The following is a 13,495-nucleotide window of genomic DNA, read 5'->3' as shown; positions in this document are numbered from 1 at the left end:
ACACCACACAATAATCTCAAAACTTTTAAATTAATTAAAATATTAACATGTTAAATAAATGTATTTAATTTAACTTTAGGAAATCAGCCGCAACTTTTTAAGGCTGTAAACATTGAACATTACATTTTTATATTTTTAATAAATATTGTATATAATTTTTTTTATTTATTATATAAATGTATATTATAAAATCACAAAATATAAAATGTAAAAATACTTTTAATAGATATTATATTACGTTATATTCTGTTATTTATTATATTTAAAATTTTATTATATTATATTATATTTAAATTTTTTTTTATTTAATTAATTACACAATGTGGCAATTCATTAATTGAAATAATCGCAAATTAATTGCACATCAAATTTGGCTGAGATTTACCCCCAAATGTAAGAAAAGCATTAAATAGATATTACAAAAAGTATCTTTAGAGTTTTATTTGATTCAACATAGAATTTATAACACAAACTTTTAGGTTTCAATGGCCATGAGGGTAAATGATGACAGAATGTTTGGGTGAACTATACCTTTAGTAAAATAATTAATTAATTGATACTCATAATTAATAATACAAATTTGTTCAATGTGTTTGTAAACGTGCTAAACACATTATATAATACTTCTCAGATCATACATTAATGTTCTGCAATAGCTAAAAATATTATGAAATTAATCTACTGATGTGTTAAGTGCTATATAATGATTTGTTAATGACTTGTAAATGGAAGATATCATAAAATGTGATGAAACTCTGCACAAGGAGCTACATTTAGAACAAAGTCTGTGATTGGCTGAGGGATTGAACAAGCTCCATTTCACTTTGTGCCTCAAAATATTATAAAATATGAAAATTAACCATAAGTTCAGATAAATGTTTTCAGTATTGCATAAGCAGGCCATTAAAAGTGTGCGATGGATGACAACTGAACACTTTTCCACAGAAGAGTTCTGAGGATACAGGGAGGCAGACAAGAACGCGGATGAATGAACTGTTATTGTCTACGATTGTGTAGAATGATTGAACAGATCATGTAGAACATAACGCAATGCGTTTCACTCATCTTATGGCTGAGAACGAGGGAGATAGAACAAAAAGAAAGACAGAGAAGGAGACAAAGAGAGGGACAGATGTGATTATTGTGCGAGGAAACGGCTGCCTCTGCACTTTCTACCCATGATTGAGCTCAGTTCAGACCCCTGCTGACTTACACATATGTGCGCAGACACACACACACACACACACACACACACACACACACATACACACACACACACACACACACACACACACACACACACACACACACACACACACACACACACACACACACACACATACACACACACACACACACACACACACACACACACACCTCTACACACTTCACTTAAACACATGAGCAGACCAATCATCCAATGCTTCTAATGCCAAGGTTTTTATCAGAAATCGTTAGACCCCCCGGGGGTCTGTGAAGGTACTACAGGGAGTACATACCATAAAACAGGTGATCCAAGGCATTATGTAATTTAATAATGTTATATAATGTTCTTTATAAATAAATTAGCACTAGAGTGAAATTCTCTATCCGTCAGACTGATTTAAATCAGAAACTATTCATTAAAGCTGCACTATGTAACTTTTCCGTCCACTAGAGGTCGCCTATTCAAAACAAAGGCGTAGTTTGATGACGCTACGTTTGAGCGCAGAATTTTGGGACATGTGGTCTTCACCTCACAGCTGGTGGAAAAGAATCTGGATAGGACTCATGTTCTGGGTAGAAATCATGTTCATGGATGTGATTATTAACGTTACTGTAGTATGAAGCAGAGTGTTTTGGGAGCTGAGCAAGGCCACTGGAGCGATTGTTAATAAGAAGAGTGGAACACACGCCTCATGAGCAGAGGGACTTTTATTATGCCACAGTCGCCAGCGCCACTTCCGCTTTTCCGGTCATGAGTATGAGGTAACACAGCTCTGTTTATCATATTAGATACATCTGAGTGTGTTGAAAATTATGTTATGACGTTACTCTGTGCGTTCGCTCGGCGGCTGCTATGACACTTGTTGCACACTGCAGTAAGAGTAAAGCGTTTCTGCAAAATAAAACCGGAAACCGGGAGTAACGCAGATGACGCAATTGACAGGCGACTTCCTCACACGTCCTGGTTCCTTGGTTAAAAAAGCAATTTTCTCACGATTTACAAATATTTGGAAACATTTGGGATATTGAAAGTACTCAACTGAACAAAATATATAACACTGGCCTAGTGGTTTTTGGATATTTTACTGCAAAAATGTTACATAGTGCACCTTTAAAAGAACCAGCACAAACCCGACTACACTGGCCACGCTGTATATTTTTGATTCACTAAAAAGAACCACTTTATGAGAGTCATTTGTTCATGAATCAGACTACACTGGTATGTTTTGACTAAGAAGAACTACTTCACAAGAGTCATTGTAGTCAGGAATTAGACTACACTGGTCTCATTGCATGTTTTTGATACGCTAAAAAGAACTGCCTCATAAGAGTCATACACTTAAGAATCAGACAAACCTGGTTGTGTGTGTGTTTTTGATTCACAAAGAACCACTTCATAAGAGTCCTTAGTTCATGAATCTGAATGTTGTATGTTGATATTGGATGCAGCCTGCCAGGTTAACTCAACAGATAGACATTTCTAGCCATTATGCTGTAGCATCTCTTTATTGCATCACATTCAATACACACTCCAAACTCACATTCACACTAGTAAAATAGGATTGTGTGTGACGCATAGTAGTATTACCTGTATGCAGAATTGCAGATCTCCTTGTACTCCTTGAGCTTGTCACAGACCATCTCCAGGAACTGGTTGGAGTATGCACTGAGATCCTGCATCAGACTCATTAGATCCTGAATTGACTTCTCCACAACCACAGTGCTCTGAAAACACACACAAACACACACACACACACACACACACACACACACACACACACACACACACACACACACACACACACACACACACACACACACACACACACACACACACACACACTCAATATGATACACTCTGAAGTCAGGGCATCACCTCTATTCGTTTCTATGAATCAGACGATTGCTTTAGAAACTCTAAATGTCGCTGTTGTTAAGGTGCGGGGGAGGTTCTGGTCTGAGGTCAGGGTTGAGTTTAAGGATGACCAGTTCAGGCGCCCTCTATAAAGGACCGTGATAGACTACAGAATGCCGTAGTCTATCTGCTCAATTGCTCGCTTTTGAGCAAACACGTCAAATAGCCCGAAAAACAAACACCATCAAAACCCTCCATTCACCTGTCAGAGCTGGACAACCCTGCTGCGGTAAATGAAGCACCACGATCCAGAAACATATGACCAGGAATATTATTCTATATGTGTGGCAATGACAAACCTCCACTAGACAACATCATCCTTCAGGCACTGCGTCTTCCTCTCTACTATTTAACGATTGCACCATGCCATCAAAGCTAATGACGCTAATAGCAGAATAACTCTCCGCTCAAACAGAACGGAAGCCCGGGGACAAAACAGGGCCACATTTTAACACCGTCAAGGGCCAAAACAAAAGAGCCATGAGTGTTAGCACAGCCACCAACATTTTAAATGCCAGTAGTGACTGAAAGTGACAGCGAGAGTTAGCACGCCATTGGCAGGAGGATGGTAACGGTGCACTGAATCGTAGCTTACTTGTGGCACTGGCACAAATGTTCTGTTTAATTGGACTCAGCACTAACTCAATCCGACCGCATCAGGACCCATCCTGCACAGCAGGGGGCAGCGGCGGGTGCCCCGTTTAGTTTGTTCTTATTAGCGCATTGCTGTACATTTGGCGTACAATCTGCTAACACACATATCACTGCCTGCTGCTTGCGCCCCCTGCCTGAGCCCCAGGGGCGGAGAGCGAGGTAATGATCCGTGGCACTGCCCTGGCCCATCGAGCTCTCTAGCAGTAAACTGCACCAGGGAACCGAGGGGGGTGGGGGAGAAACGAATCAGCGGGGAAACGCTAGCCTTCAAAGCTATGCCCCTGGTCACACTGGAGCAAGTCCATCAACGCCATAGTGTGTCCGATTATGTGTGTGAACGAGCGTCTAGGAAAGGTTGGCATGGGGACTGGGAACTGAGAATAGAACATATTGCTTAAAAATACATACATCACTGTTAGTTTAACTTAAACAAGTAAGTTACCTGGCTTCCTTAACATTTTTAATTCATTGAAATTAAAAATTTTAATTAATACAACAAACAGAAAATCAAAATATTAAAGGGATAGTTCACCCAAAAATTAATATTAGCCCATGATTTACTCACCCTCAAGTCATCCTAGGTGTATATGACATTCTTCTTTCAGACGAATACAATCTGAGTTATATTTAAAAAGTCCAGGCTAATCCAAGTATTATAATAGCAGTAATAGTTGCTCTATTTTTGAAGTCTGTCCGTCGAATAACGTGCTCCACACGGCTCTGGGGTGTTAATAAAGACCTTCTGAAGCGAATCGATCCGTTTGTGTTCGAAAAATATCCATATTTAAAACTTTATCAAGTAAAGTTCCAGCTGATCGCCTTCCGTGGAAAAGTGTTGAAAGTGCCTTCTCGCAATTCAAGATGCGTATGTGATGTCATGACGTACCTGGTCGCGTTTGTCTTTCGAGCAGAGGCACTTTCAACACTTTTTCCATAAGTTGAATACGGAAGGCGGTTGGCCGAAACTTTAGTTTATAAAGTTTTAAATATGGATAATTTTCTTAGACAAACGGATCGATTTGCTTCAGAGGGCCTTTATTAACACCCCAGAGCCGCGTGGAGCACTTTGTTCAACAGACGGATATTTTTTAATATAACTCAGATTTTATTTGTCTGAAAGAAGAATGTCATATACACCTAGGATGACTTGAGGGTGAGTAAATAATGGGCCAATTTTCATTTTTGGATGAATTATCCCTTTAATATATATATAATATGGGGGGTATGGTTGTATATGGTTACTATCATGGTGACGAGTGGAGCATGAGCTTAGTTTGAGAACAGATATATGTTAAATGTATTATATTGCTGTCCTCTTTCAGCAAGTGCTAAGCTATGCTAATGCTACCAAAGTATTGTGTAACCAATTTTTTTTGAATTAGCTAGTTAAAGCAAGTTTTCACTACTAACAATTTGAGATTACATGATATTTTTATAGTTAAATGTATGAATTAGCTAACTCAAATATTTCAAGTTCAGAGCAATTAAAATGTATGATTACAAAATAAAAATCTGCAAGTTCTGCTTACTTTTTTTGCCAACTTATTCGGGTTTACAGTGAGTGGTAAAAAGGCACACTTTTTCACAAAATGAATGTGAGAAGGAATGATATATTTGAAAAATATTCTTTATATGCACCAACATAACAATACATATACAATTTTACTTACATATATTTTTACTTGCATCATTTAAAAAATGCAACAGAGAGACATTTATGAGTAATGACCTAACCGATTCATGAATCAGACCAACACTATTTTCATGTTAATGAGGTTTAAATGAGTAAATAAGTCTTATCGATCTATACACAAGTCGTGGCCGGTCATGACACAAGGAGAGATTGCGACACTGCCGTGGCCTTTAGGAAAGTCAATAGTCAAATAAAAAAGTGCATTCAAATCACAGCCAGTGTTTATGATGTTCGTTTACATTGCCAACATAATATTGAATAGATCATACTTTTTCGATATACTGCTCAGGCCTAATAAAAGCTACTGAGAATGACCAGAGAAATATCATAGAAGAAGAACCTGCAATATTTGGTCTCTCTTATCCCCCTCTCATTTGTGAAGCTCAATATTTCCCAGTAAACAAAGTCTCTAAGCTCCATTATTCAAGTAACAAATGCCCCAGCGCTCTGCGGCACATGTCTAATTCTCCTCATTTAACACACTCATTTGTCTTAGCCCCAGAAATCATTAAAAAGTAATCAAGCTCCAGAGAGAGAGAGAGAAAGAGAGAAGGAGAGGAAAATAGAGTTAAAGGATGGATAGAAGCCTCACAAGTGAAACAGACAGACAGACGGCGAGAGCTTTAGAGGAAAAATCAAACCAGCAGAGGTTCTCGTCTCATCGCTAGCAAAATCCTTCCTTTCTACTTAAGTATCACACTGTGCCATGGGAGGTTTCAAATTTCTGCATCTCCTGGCCCATTCTCACACTACAGAGCACCTTTGAATTCTTAGTGGAGTACGTCCAGCCACGCCGGCCTTGATTACAGTCCTCCTCCTTTGCACAGAGGTGTTTAAAATGAGCAGAGCTGCTGGAGGGAGTGTTTGCTAATGGCAGAAGGTTTAGCGCAGTATAAATGAACTGAGTCATAATAATGAACGCTCAGCGTGCAGTGGGACTCGACTGGTGAGCGTCAATGAGAGGGAAACACAACACGCAGTGGAGCCGAGAGAACTTAACGCACATGCTTAGGGACACTCAGAGGCCTGAGTGTGTATATACACAAATCACACATACACACTTTCTCTCACAGAATGCTAAGAAGAACCGTGAGAGTCGCAGCAGAAATGGCAGAGCTCTTCATAATGGCTGCCAATAGCATCTAAATCTCTTGCAGGCAGCTTTTCCCAAAAAGATGAGTAGATTCAGCTCAGCTCCACCCAAAACACACAACAGATTGATTTACGGACATGAAGATAATATTAATGAAGACAGTAATAATAATAGTGTTACGTATGGTCTGGGTTTGAGTTTTGTTTCAATTGTATTCTGAGTTGGTTTTACTGTGCTGTTTCCATGTGTTAGGCCGCGTGTCCACCAAAGCCGGCTGAAAACATCTTGCTTGAAAGCGTTTTTGAAGCGCAGCGTTTTTTTTCAGTTGAGACTCTTTGCTTGTTATGATACGGAATATCCGCGGAAGTGTTACAAGTATCTAATTTCACAGATAGTTTGTTTCTATATTGATTCTATATAAAAATGCTGATACAATGTAAAGTATTGCTCTGGCTCTTGTTTTAAATTATTTTGTTCTGTTATTATACTGCTTGTTGTCATCTGTTGACGTTGTACACGCAGAATGTGGCGGTTGGTCTGTGTTGTATTTGTCCCGCCCCTCCTCCACTGTGATTGGACGGCTGGGTGAAAAGTGACAGTGATGGGTGCTGCGTTTTACTCTCGGCGACCAGTAAAAAACGTTGAGCGTTCAGCGCTTGAACGTGAAATACTCGCTCAGCGCCTCGTTACGCTCATGGCGTTCTAAAAACGCGGCACTCCCATTGAAAACAATTGAATACGCCAGCCAGCTGCGTGAAAAACCCCCGCTTTGGTGGACACACAGCCTTAGTATAAGTTTCCATATTTATTCATTGTTTCTTTGATTAATGCACTGCACCTGTTTCTCATTTTGTTCATTGGTTTTGGTTAGTATATATTGAGCCTGTTTTCTGTTTAGGCCAAAGCGTCCGCATGGTGTAATTTTCGTCATCAGGAGGGGACGTCCGCATTCCCCAGCCCAATTTTTGAGACCGCACGGACAGTGCGCGTACAACAGCGCATGCGCAAGAAAGACAGAAGAGTCCACTAAGTGGCAATACACACAGTACTGTGCGCAGTCGTTGAAGAAGAGTGGGGGAAGAGCGATTCAAAAACAACATGCTTGAAACAGGAGGAAAACACTACAATGGACGGCGAACTTAAAGGGGCACTTCAGCGCTGGGAAGATGAATGTGTATTTAAACTGTGTCATTTATGTAGAAATGTGATATTATTTTTGAATTTGGTGCCTTCTAGACTGAGAAAAGACAGAAAATGTATTTTTGTTTCATGTGAATGAAAGACAACAACTCCCAGAATGCACTTGCTTCGCTGCCCTACAAGGCCACTCCCAAAGCCACTGCTATTGGTCATCACTTGCCCACCGCGGCACCGCCCCCAACGTCGTTTTGATATTCATAGTAATAAAATAATTTTGTTCAGTTAGAGAATAGACACTACAATTAAAAACTGAACGTGTCTTTTCAATAACGTGTGAGTGAGCCGAACGAAAGGCACGTCACAGACGCAGCAGGAGTCAGATTTCATTCATCACGAGTGAAGAGCTGAGGTAAGCGCGGCTGTCATTCTCGGCACGTCTCCAGTCTGGCGCGTTATCAGATCGCATATGAAAGCTAAACTTTCATAGGGATTCTTTGAAAAGTTGAAACACTCACTTTGCTCCGTACTTTCGCTCTGTTATGAATGCCCGAGCCGAGCGGCTGTGCATATTTACATTCTGTGAGTGAGATCCCTCCCCTGTGGGCGGGTTGAAAACATGCAGAACTAGCTCCTGTAGTCTCTAGCCTCTGGCCACAAATCCTCCGATGACGCAAAATGGCGATATTTGCATCATCTGAGGATTTTTTCCAGAAATAAAATGCATAATTCTCTCGTCTCAGGGGATATGAGGGGGGAAAGTACCATAATTCTAATATACTACTGGGTTTCTACTGATACAAAGCTTAATGCTAAATCACTGAAGGTACCCTTTAACAAGCGTTTGTGTAAAGTTTAAGCATTGTTGTTTCTTCTGAACTATGTTGCAATGGTTGATCCACTGCTTTTCTTCTTTGATCCTGCCGAGCGAATGTCCTGTTCATGACAAAACTCAGTGCTGCCCTCCGATGAAAAAATAGTACTGCGAATGTGTCGAACTTGGCCATCCGCACCCATCCGCGGTTGAGTATACTTTGAAAGCTGTGCGGACACGACTGCGTGCAAGATGAGCCCAGATGCGGAAATTGAAGTATACCTGGGGCTTTAGTCTTGTGCCATGTTACAAATCGCCCCCCTTACATCCTCATTTACTGTTCCCTACATTACTCCACTAATATAGTCCACTTGAAGGAGTGAATGAAAACGAGTGAGTGAATTCGGACACTGAGTGCGCCGGAAGGGCTTCGATTTTGGATTTTGCATACAATTCATTCAGCGCACGAGTCTCACAGTGCATTATGGGTATTCTCTAGCCGCTGAGCGTTCATCATTTGTACCCTGGTTATTGCGGTGCATTGTGGGATTGAATGAGTGCACTCAATAACATCCACTATGGTTTCAGACAACACTACATATGGCTGTCCCCTCAAATAGTGCCCTAATTAAGGGTATAGGAAGCGATTTCGGACACAGCCTGGGTTCCATCTTTTTTAGTAGTAGCTGGTTGTTCCGTTCACGTTTTTTTGAGCCTTTTGTATCCTGAGTATCTTTGTTTTCTTTGAGTTTGTAAACTGCTGCAAATAGAGCCTGCTCATTTCATCTCTGAGTCAACCAACCATGACAAGTAGTTATTATTATTATTTAAATCATATTTTGATCATACATTTCCAATATATTCATATTATTCATTTAGAGCACTGAAGCACATGCATATATAATCTCATTAAAAATATAATTTTCTTCCCTTTCTTACTGAAGTACCAAGTCAAATCACATTCCTGTGAACTTAACTTTTATTTAAAATAGACCCCGAAAAAATGATGTGTAAAATATAATTGGCTCATGTAACTGTATTTGTCCTTGTCAAGAGAGTCTTTTACCTAAAAGAATCCATTTTAATGATGTTATAACTGTAGTTGAAGTCAACCTTGAACATGGTCAGTGATCAGGCTTTATACTATACGAAAATGTCAAACAACTACTATATAAAATTGAACAATTTCAGGTAATAGGTTTCAAGATCTGGTGTTCTAGAACCTTAGTCACGACATTGAGGAAAAAATGTGGTTAAAGAAGCTGCTTTACACAGTTTGTGCATCAAAGGTACATCAATGAGAACATTTCTCTTGATATAATCACAGTCAATGTGAAAAGCTGTCTTTTATACTTTCAATTAAATGAGGAAAGTTTTGACTAGATACTTTGACTTTTAATTGAGTCAAATTTTGACAGAAAAACTTTTATTTCTTTTACATCCATGCAGCGTAAGCATCTCTTTATACAGTGCCAGCAGATGTACTGAGATACTGTAAGAATACAGGATTCACACACAACGTTGGATCAAACCACCAAGAAATCATTATCCTTACATTTTAAACTCTGCCTTAAATATTAAAATAACAGAGCGATGGAATTTATTCTAATGAATATTCATTATACATATGTAATTAGATAATACTTATACGTAATTTAATTGTAATGTCAGAAGAGAATGGGCTCCACTCCCAGAGAATAATAATTATTATTATTATTTCACAACTTCTAAGTACATATTTCGCTGGTCAGTTTAATTTAAATATATAACGCTTAATTTATTAAAGGTTAATTGAATGAATGAATGAATGAATGAATGAATGAAGAATGTGCTCCACACTTCAAATATTGCTGATATGAAATAATAATAATAATAATATAAAAAAATAATATTGTATTAATTTCCATGATTTCGCCATGCCTGGAAGTCACAATTTAAAATCCTTTAAAATGACAGATTTTTCTATTCAGAATGGATGACAAGCTGGTGGACAGATGTTGAGATGAGGCTGAGTGTGTTTAAAGAAGGTTCACGGGCCATGGGTTTTCTCCATTAATCCAGTTCTGACCCCATAGCACAGAGTTCAGAGCATTTAACCCGAACCGTTCCGGCACTTCAATTACACCACAACAGACAGACACACACACACACACACACACACACACACACACACACACACACACACACATGTTTGGTTTTCATCTTTTATGGGGACTTTCCATAGGCGTAATGGTTTTTATACCGTACATACCGTATATTCTATCCCCCTACACTGCCCCTGCCCCTAAACCTAACCCTCACAGGAGACATTCTGCAATTTTACATTTTCAAAAAACATCACTTAGTCTGATTTATAAGATGTTTTCCTCATGGGGACCTAAAAATGTCCCCACAAGGATGAGGATTTCGGATATTGCTATCTTTGTGGGGACATTTTGTCCCCATAACGTGATGATTACCAGTCCACACACACACACACACACACACACACACACACACACACACACACACACACACACACACACACACACACACACACACACACACACACACACACACACACACACACACACACACACCACACACACACACACACACACACACACACACACACACACACACACACACACACACACACACACACACACACACACACACACACACACACACACACACACACACTAGCAGCGGGTAACAAATACAAACATTTATACATTGGTGTGCATACATGCAAACATTGGCAGAATGCATAGTAAATTAATTTGGTAGAGCACTTTCTTGTGGTCTTAGACGTGCAAAAAACATGCAGAAACACACAAAAATCTCCGGGGTAAAGGAGTGTAATGCATGAGAAGGGCAGCGGTGCGACAGTTCATTCATCACTGTCAGTGTGACTGTACACCACTGAGACCCACAGACTTGCACACACGTGCCAACATGACCCTGCCACTCAACCGCAGCGCAACTGTATGGACAGATGCAGATGCAGGAGTTTGCTTCTGTGGCTCTTTAAAGGGTTAGTTCATACAAAAAGAAAACATGTCACTATTTATTCAATCTCATGTCGTTCCAAACCCGTATGACTTACTTACTTCAATGCAGAACCGAATGTTTACGTCACATTTTTCCATACAATGTAATTGAATGGATAAAAGGACAAAAAGCACCATTAGTGGCCCATATGACTTGTGCACTATATTTTAAGTGTTTTGAAGCCATACAATATATTTAAACTAGTGCTGTCAAATCGAATAATCGTGATTAATCGCATCCAAAATAAAAGTTTAGGCTTACATAATATATGTGAGTGTGTACTGTGTATAATTATTATGTATATATAAATACACACACATGTATGTGAGCTAATGCAGAGACAAAGAATAAGGGGAAGACATTTTATTATTTTATAAAATAGTATTTATTACATATTTTTACTATTTATTATAATCATTAAAACATTTATTATTACATTTTATAAGGGGAAAAAGTCAATTATCCATTTTTTTCAATATCCATTGTCATTGTAAGAAAAAGAGCAGGTTAAAACGTTTTGCTGAAAATCTGTTATACAGGAACAACATGAAGGTGAATAAGTCATGATTTTTTGGTTCCTGTGTGAACTATTCTTTCATGCCTCTATTATAGCTCCCAGCATTCCGCGTCTGACATTGTTTGAGTCAGACTGAGGTGAAGTACAGGCCAAACACACAAGCGCAAACCGCAAACATGCATGACATGTGTAACAACGACATAAATGTAAGCCTGTCATGTCTTCTAAAGCGAGGTGTGTGAGTGACAGGCTCGACCAGCGAAATAAACTAAGCGGCACACAAAGCGCTAGGACTGCACTTCCTGCTGTAAAGCCGCTGGCAGCAGGATTAAGCCTGTTTTATTAGAAGTGATTTAAATAAAGGTACACCGGCTCTGGAGGAGAGCTGATTACCGAACAAATGGATACAACAGTGTTCAATCCACATTCATCACAACTGAGGATCAATCTGAGGGCATAAACAGTGTGTTTAATTGCAAGCTTCTTCCAAATCAAGGATGAACATGAGTCAAAATATCATAGATTTTGATTGAACGCACAATCTTTGACAAGAAAAACAGATACTGTGTATCCACCTCAAAACACCACTTACTATCTCTTACTTTATTTTTTCGAAGTTCCTCAAAGTCTTACAGTCTCACTTCAGCATAATAGGACCACACATAAATCCACCATAAATGTAGCAGCCCTGAGATTCAACTTTATGCTTATTTCTCAAAAACGCACAAATGCTCACACACACCCCCTGAAATAGAGCCATATGGGGCTAATGGTGCAGAGAGGGGAACAAACAGAAGGCAATGATATACACATTATCATTATGGAACGGATGTTTGTGTACACACATATGCACGCACAAACCCTGCAGAAACACCCCAATGCACTGGAAATATATGGAAATATATTAAAATGACTTAAAACAGCCAAAGTCTGCACTTGGAGCAGTTCTCTTCAAATTCAAAGGTTGGTAAGGTTCTCACTGTAGGCCTAAAGAAACGCCTGCCTTTCTGCACTTGGCCAGCATATTTGGCTGCATTTGAACTTTTTTCTTGTTTTAGCTCCATAGGCAAAGATTAGCTTTACTCCTTCTGTGGTAAACCCTCTGTACATGTAAACTAAACTAAAACCACAGTCCGAATTCAGGCTGCAAGTTGGTGATAACCCTTGTCAGTCTCTTGCACACTGACAGTTCAGGTAGGGGTGCAACCCAAGTTTAGGCCAGTGTTGGTGGGGGAAGACCATTAGTGAAAAAAGGGACTGTATTCAGCTCACAGGTGAAGAAACACACTCAGCAAGCAACTCTTTTGCAGATGAAGCACACAGAAATAATGCTGGCCTGAGGGAGGAACCCAAGTCAGAGTTTTGAGGTAACAGCAGAGAAGAAAAAGACAGACGGTGACAGTGCCCTAAAGGACAGAACAAAGAGTGCGCAC

At 39.4% G+C, this 13,495-nt stretch overlaps 1 protein-coding gene across 1 annotated transcript in view; it reads right to left on the bottom strand.

Moving 5' to 3' along the window:
• Positions 1-13,495, bottom strand: part of exoc4 (exocyst complex component 4) — a 173,087-nt gene that overhangs the window by 31,689 nt on the left and 127,903 nt on the right. Inside the window, exon 12 of the mRNA XM_079818183.1 lies at positions 2,795-2,931. Within this exon, the coding sequence (XP_079674309.1) occupies positions 2,795-2,931 (137 nt within the window). The remainder of the gene's footprint in view (positions 1-2,794; positions 2,932-13,495) is intronic.

Source organism: Gobio gobio, assembly GCF_949357685.1.
Source record: "Gobio gobio genome assembly, chromosome: 5".
Lineage (NCBI taxonomy): Eukaryota > Metazoa > Chordata > Actinopteri > Cypriniformes > Gobionidae > Gobio > Gobio gobio.
Note: the sequence above shows the minus strand (reverse complement) of the source record. Positions and strands in the feature narration are given on the sequence as shown.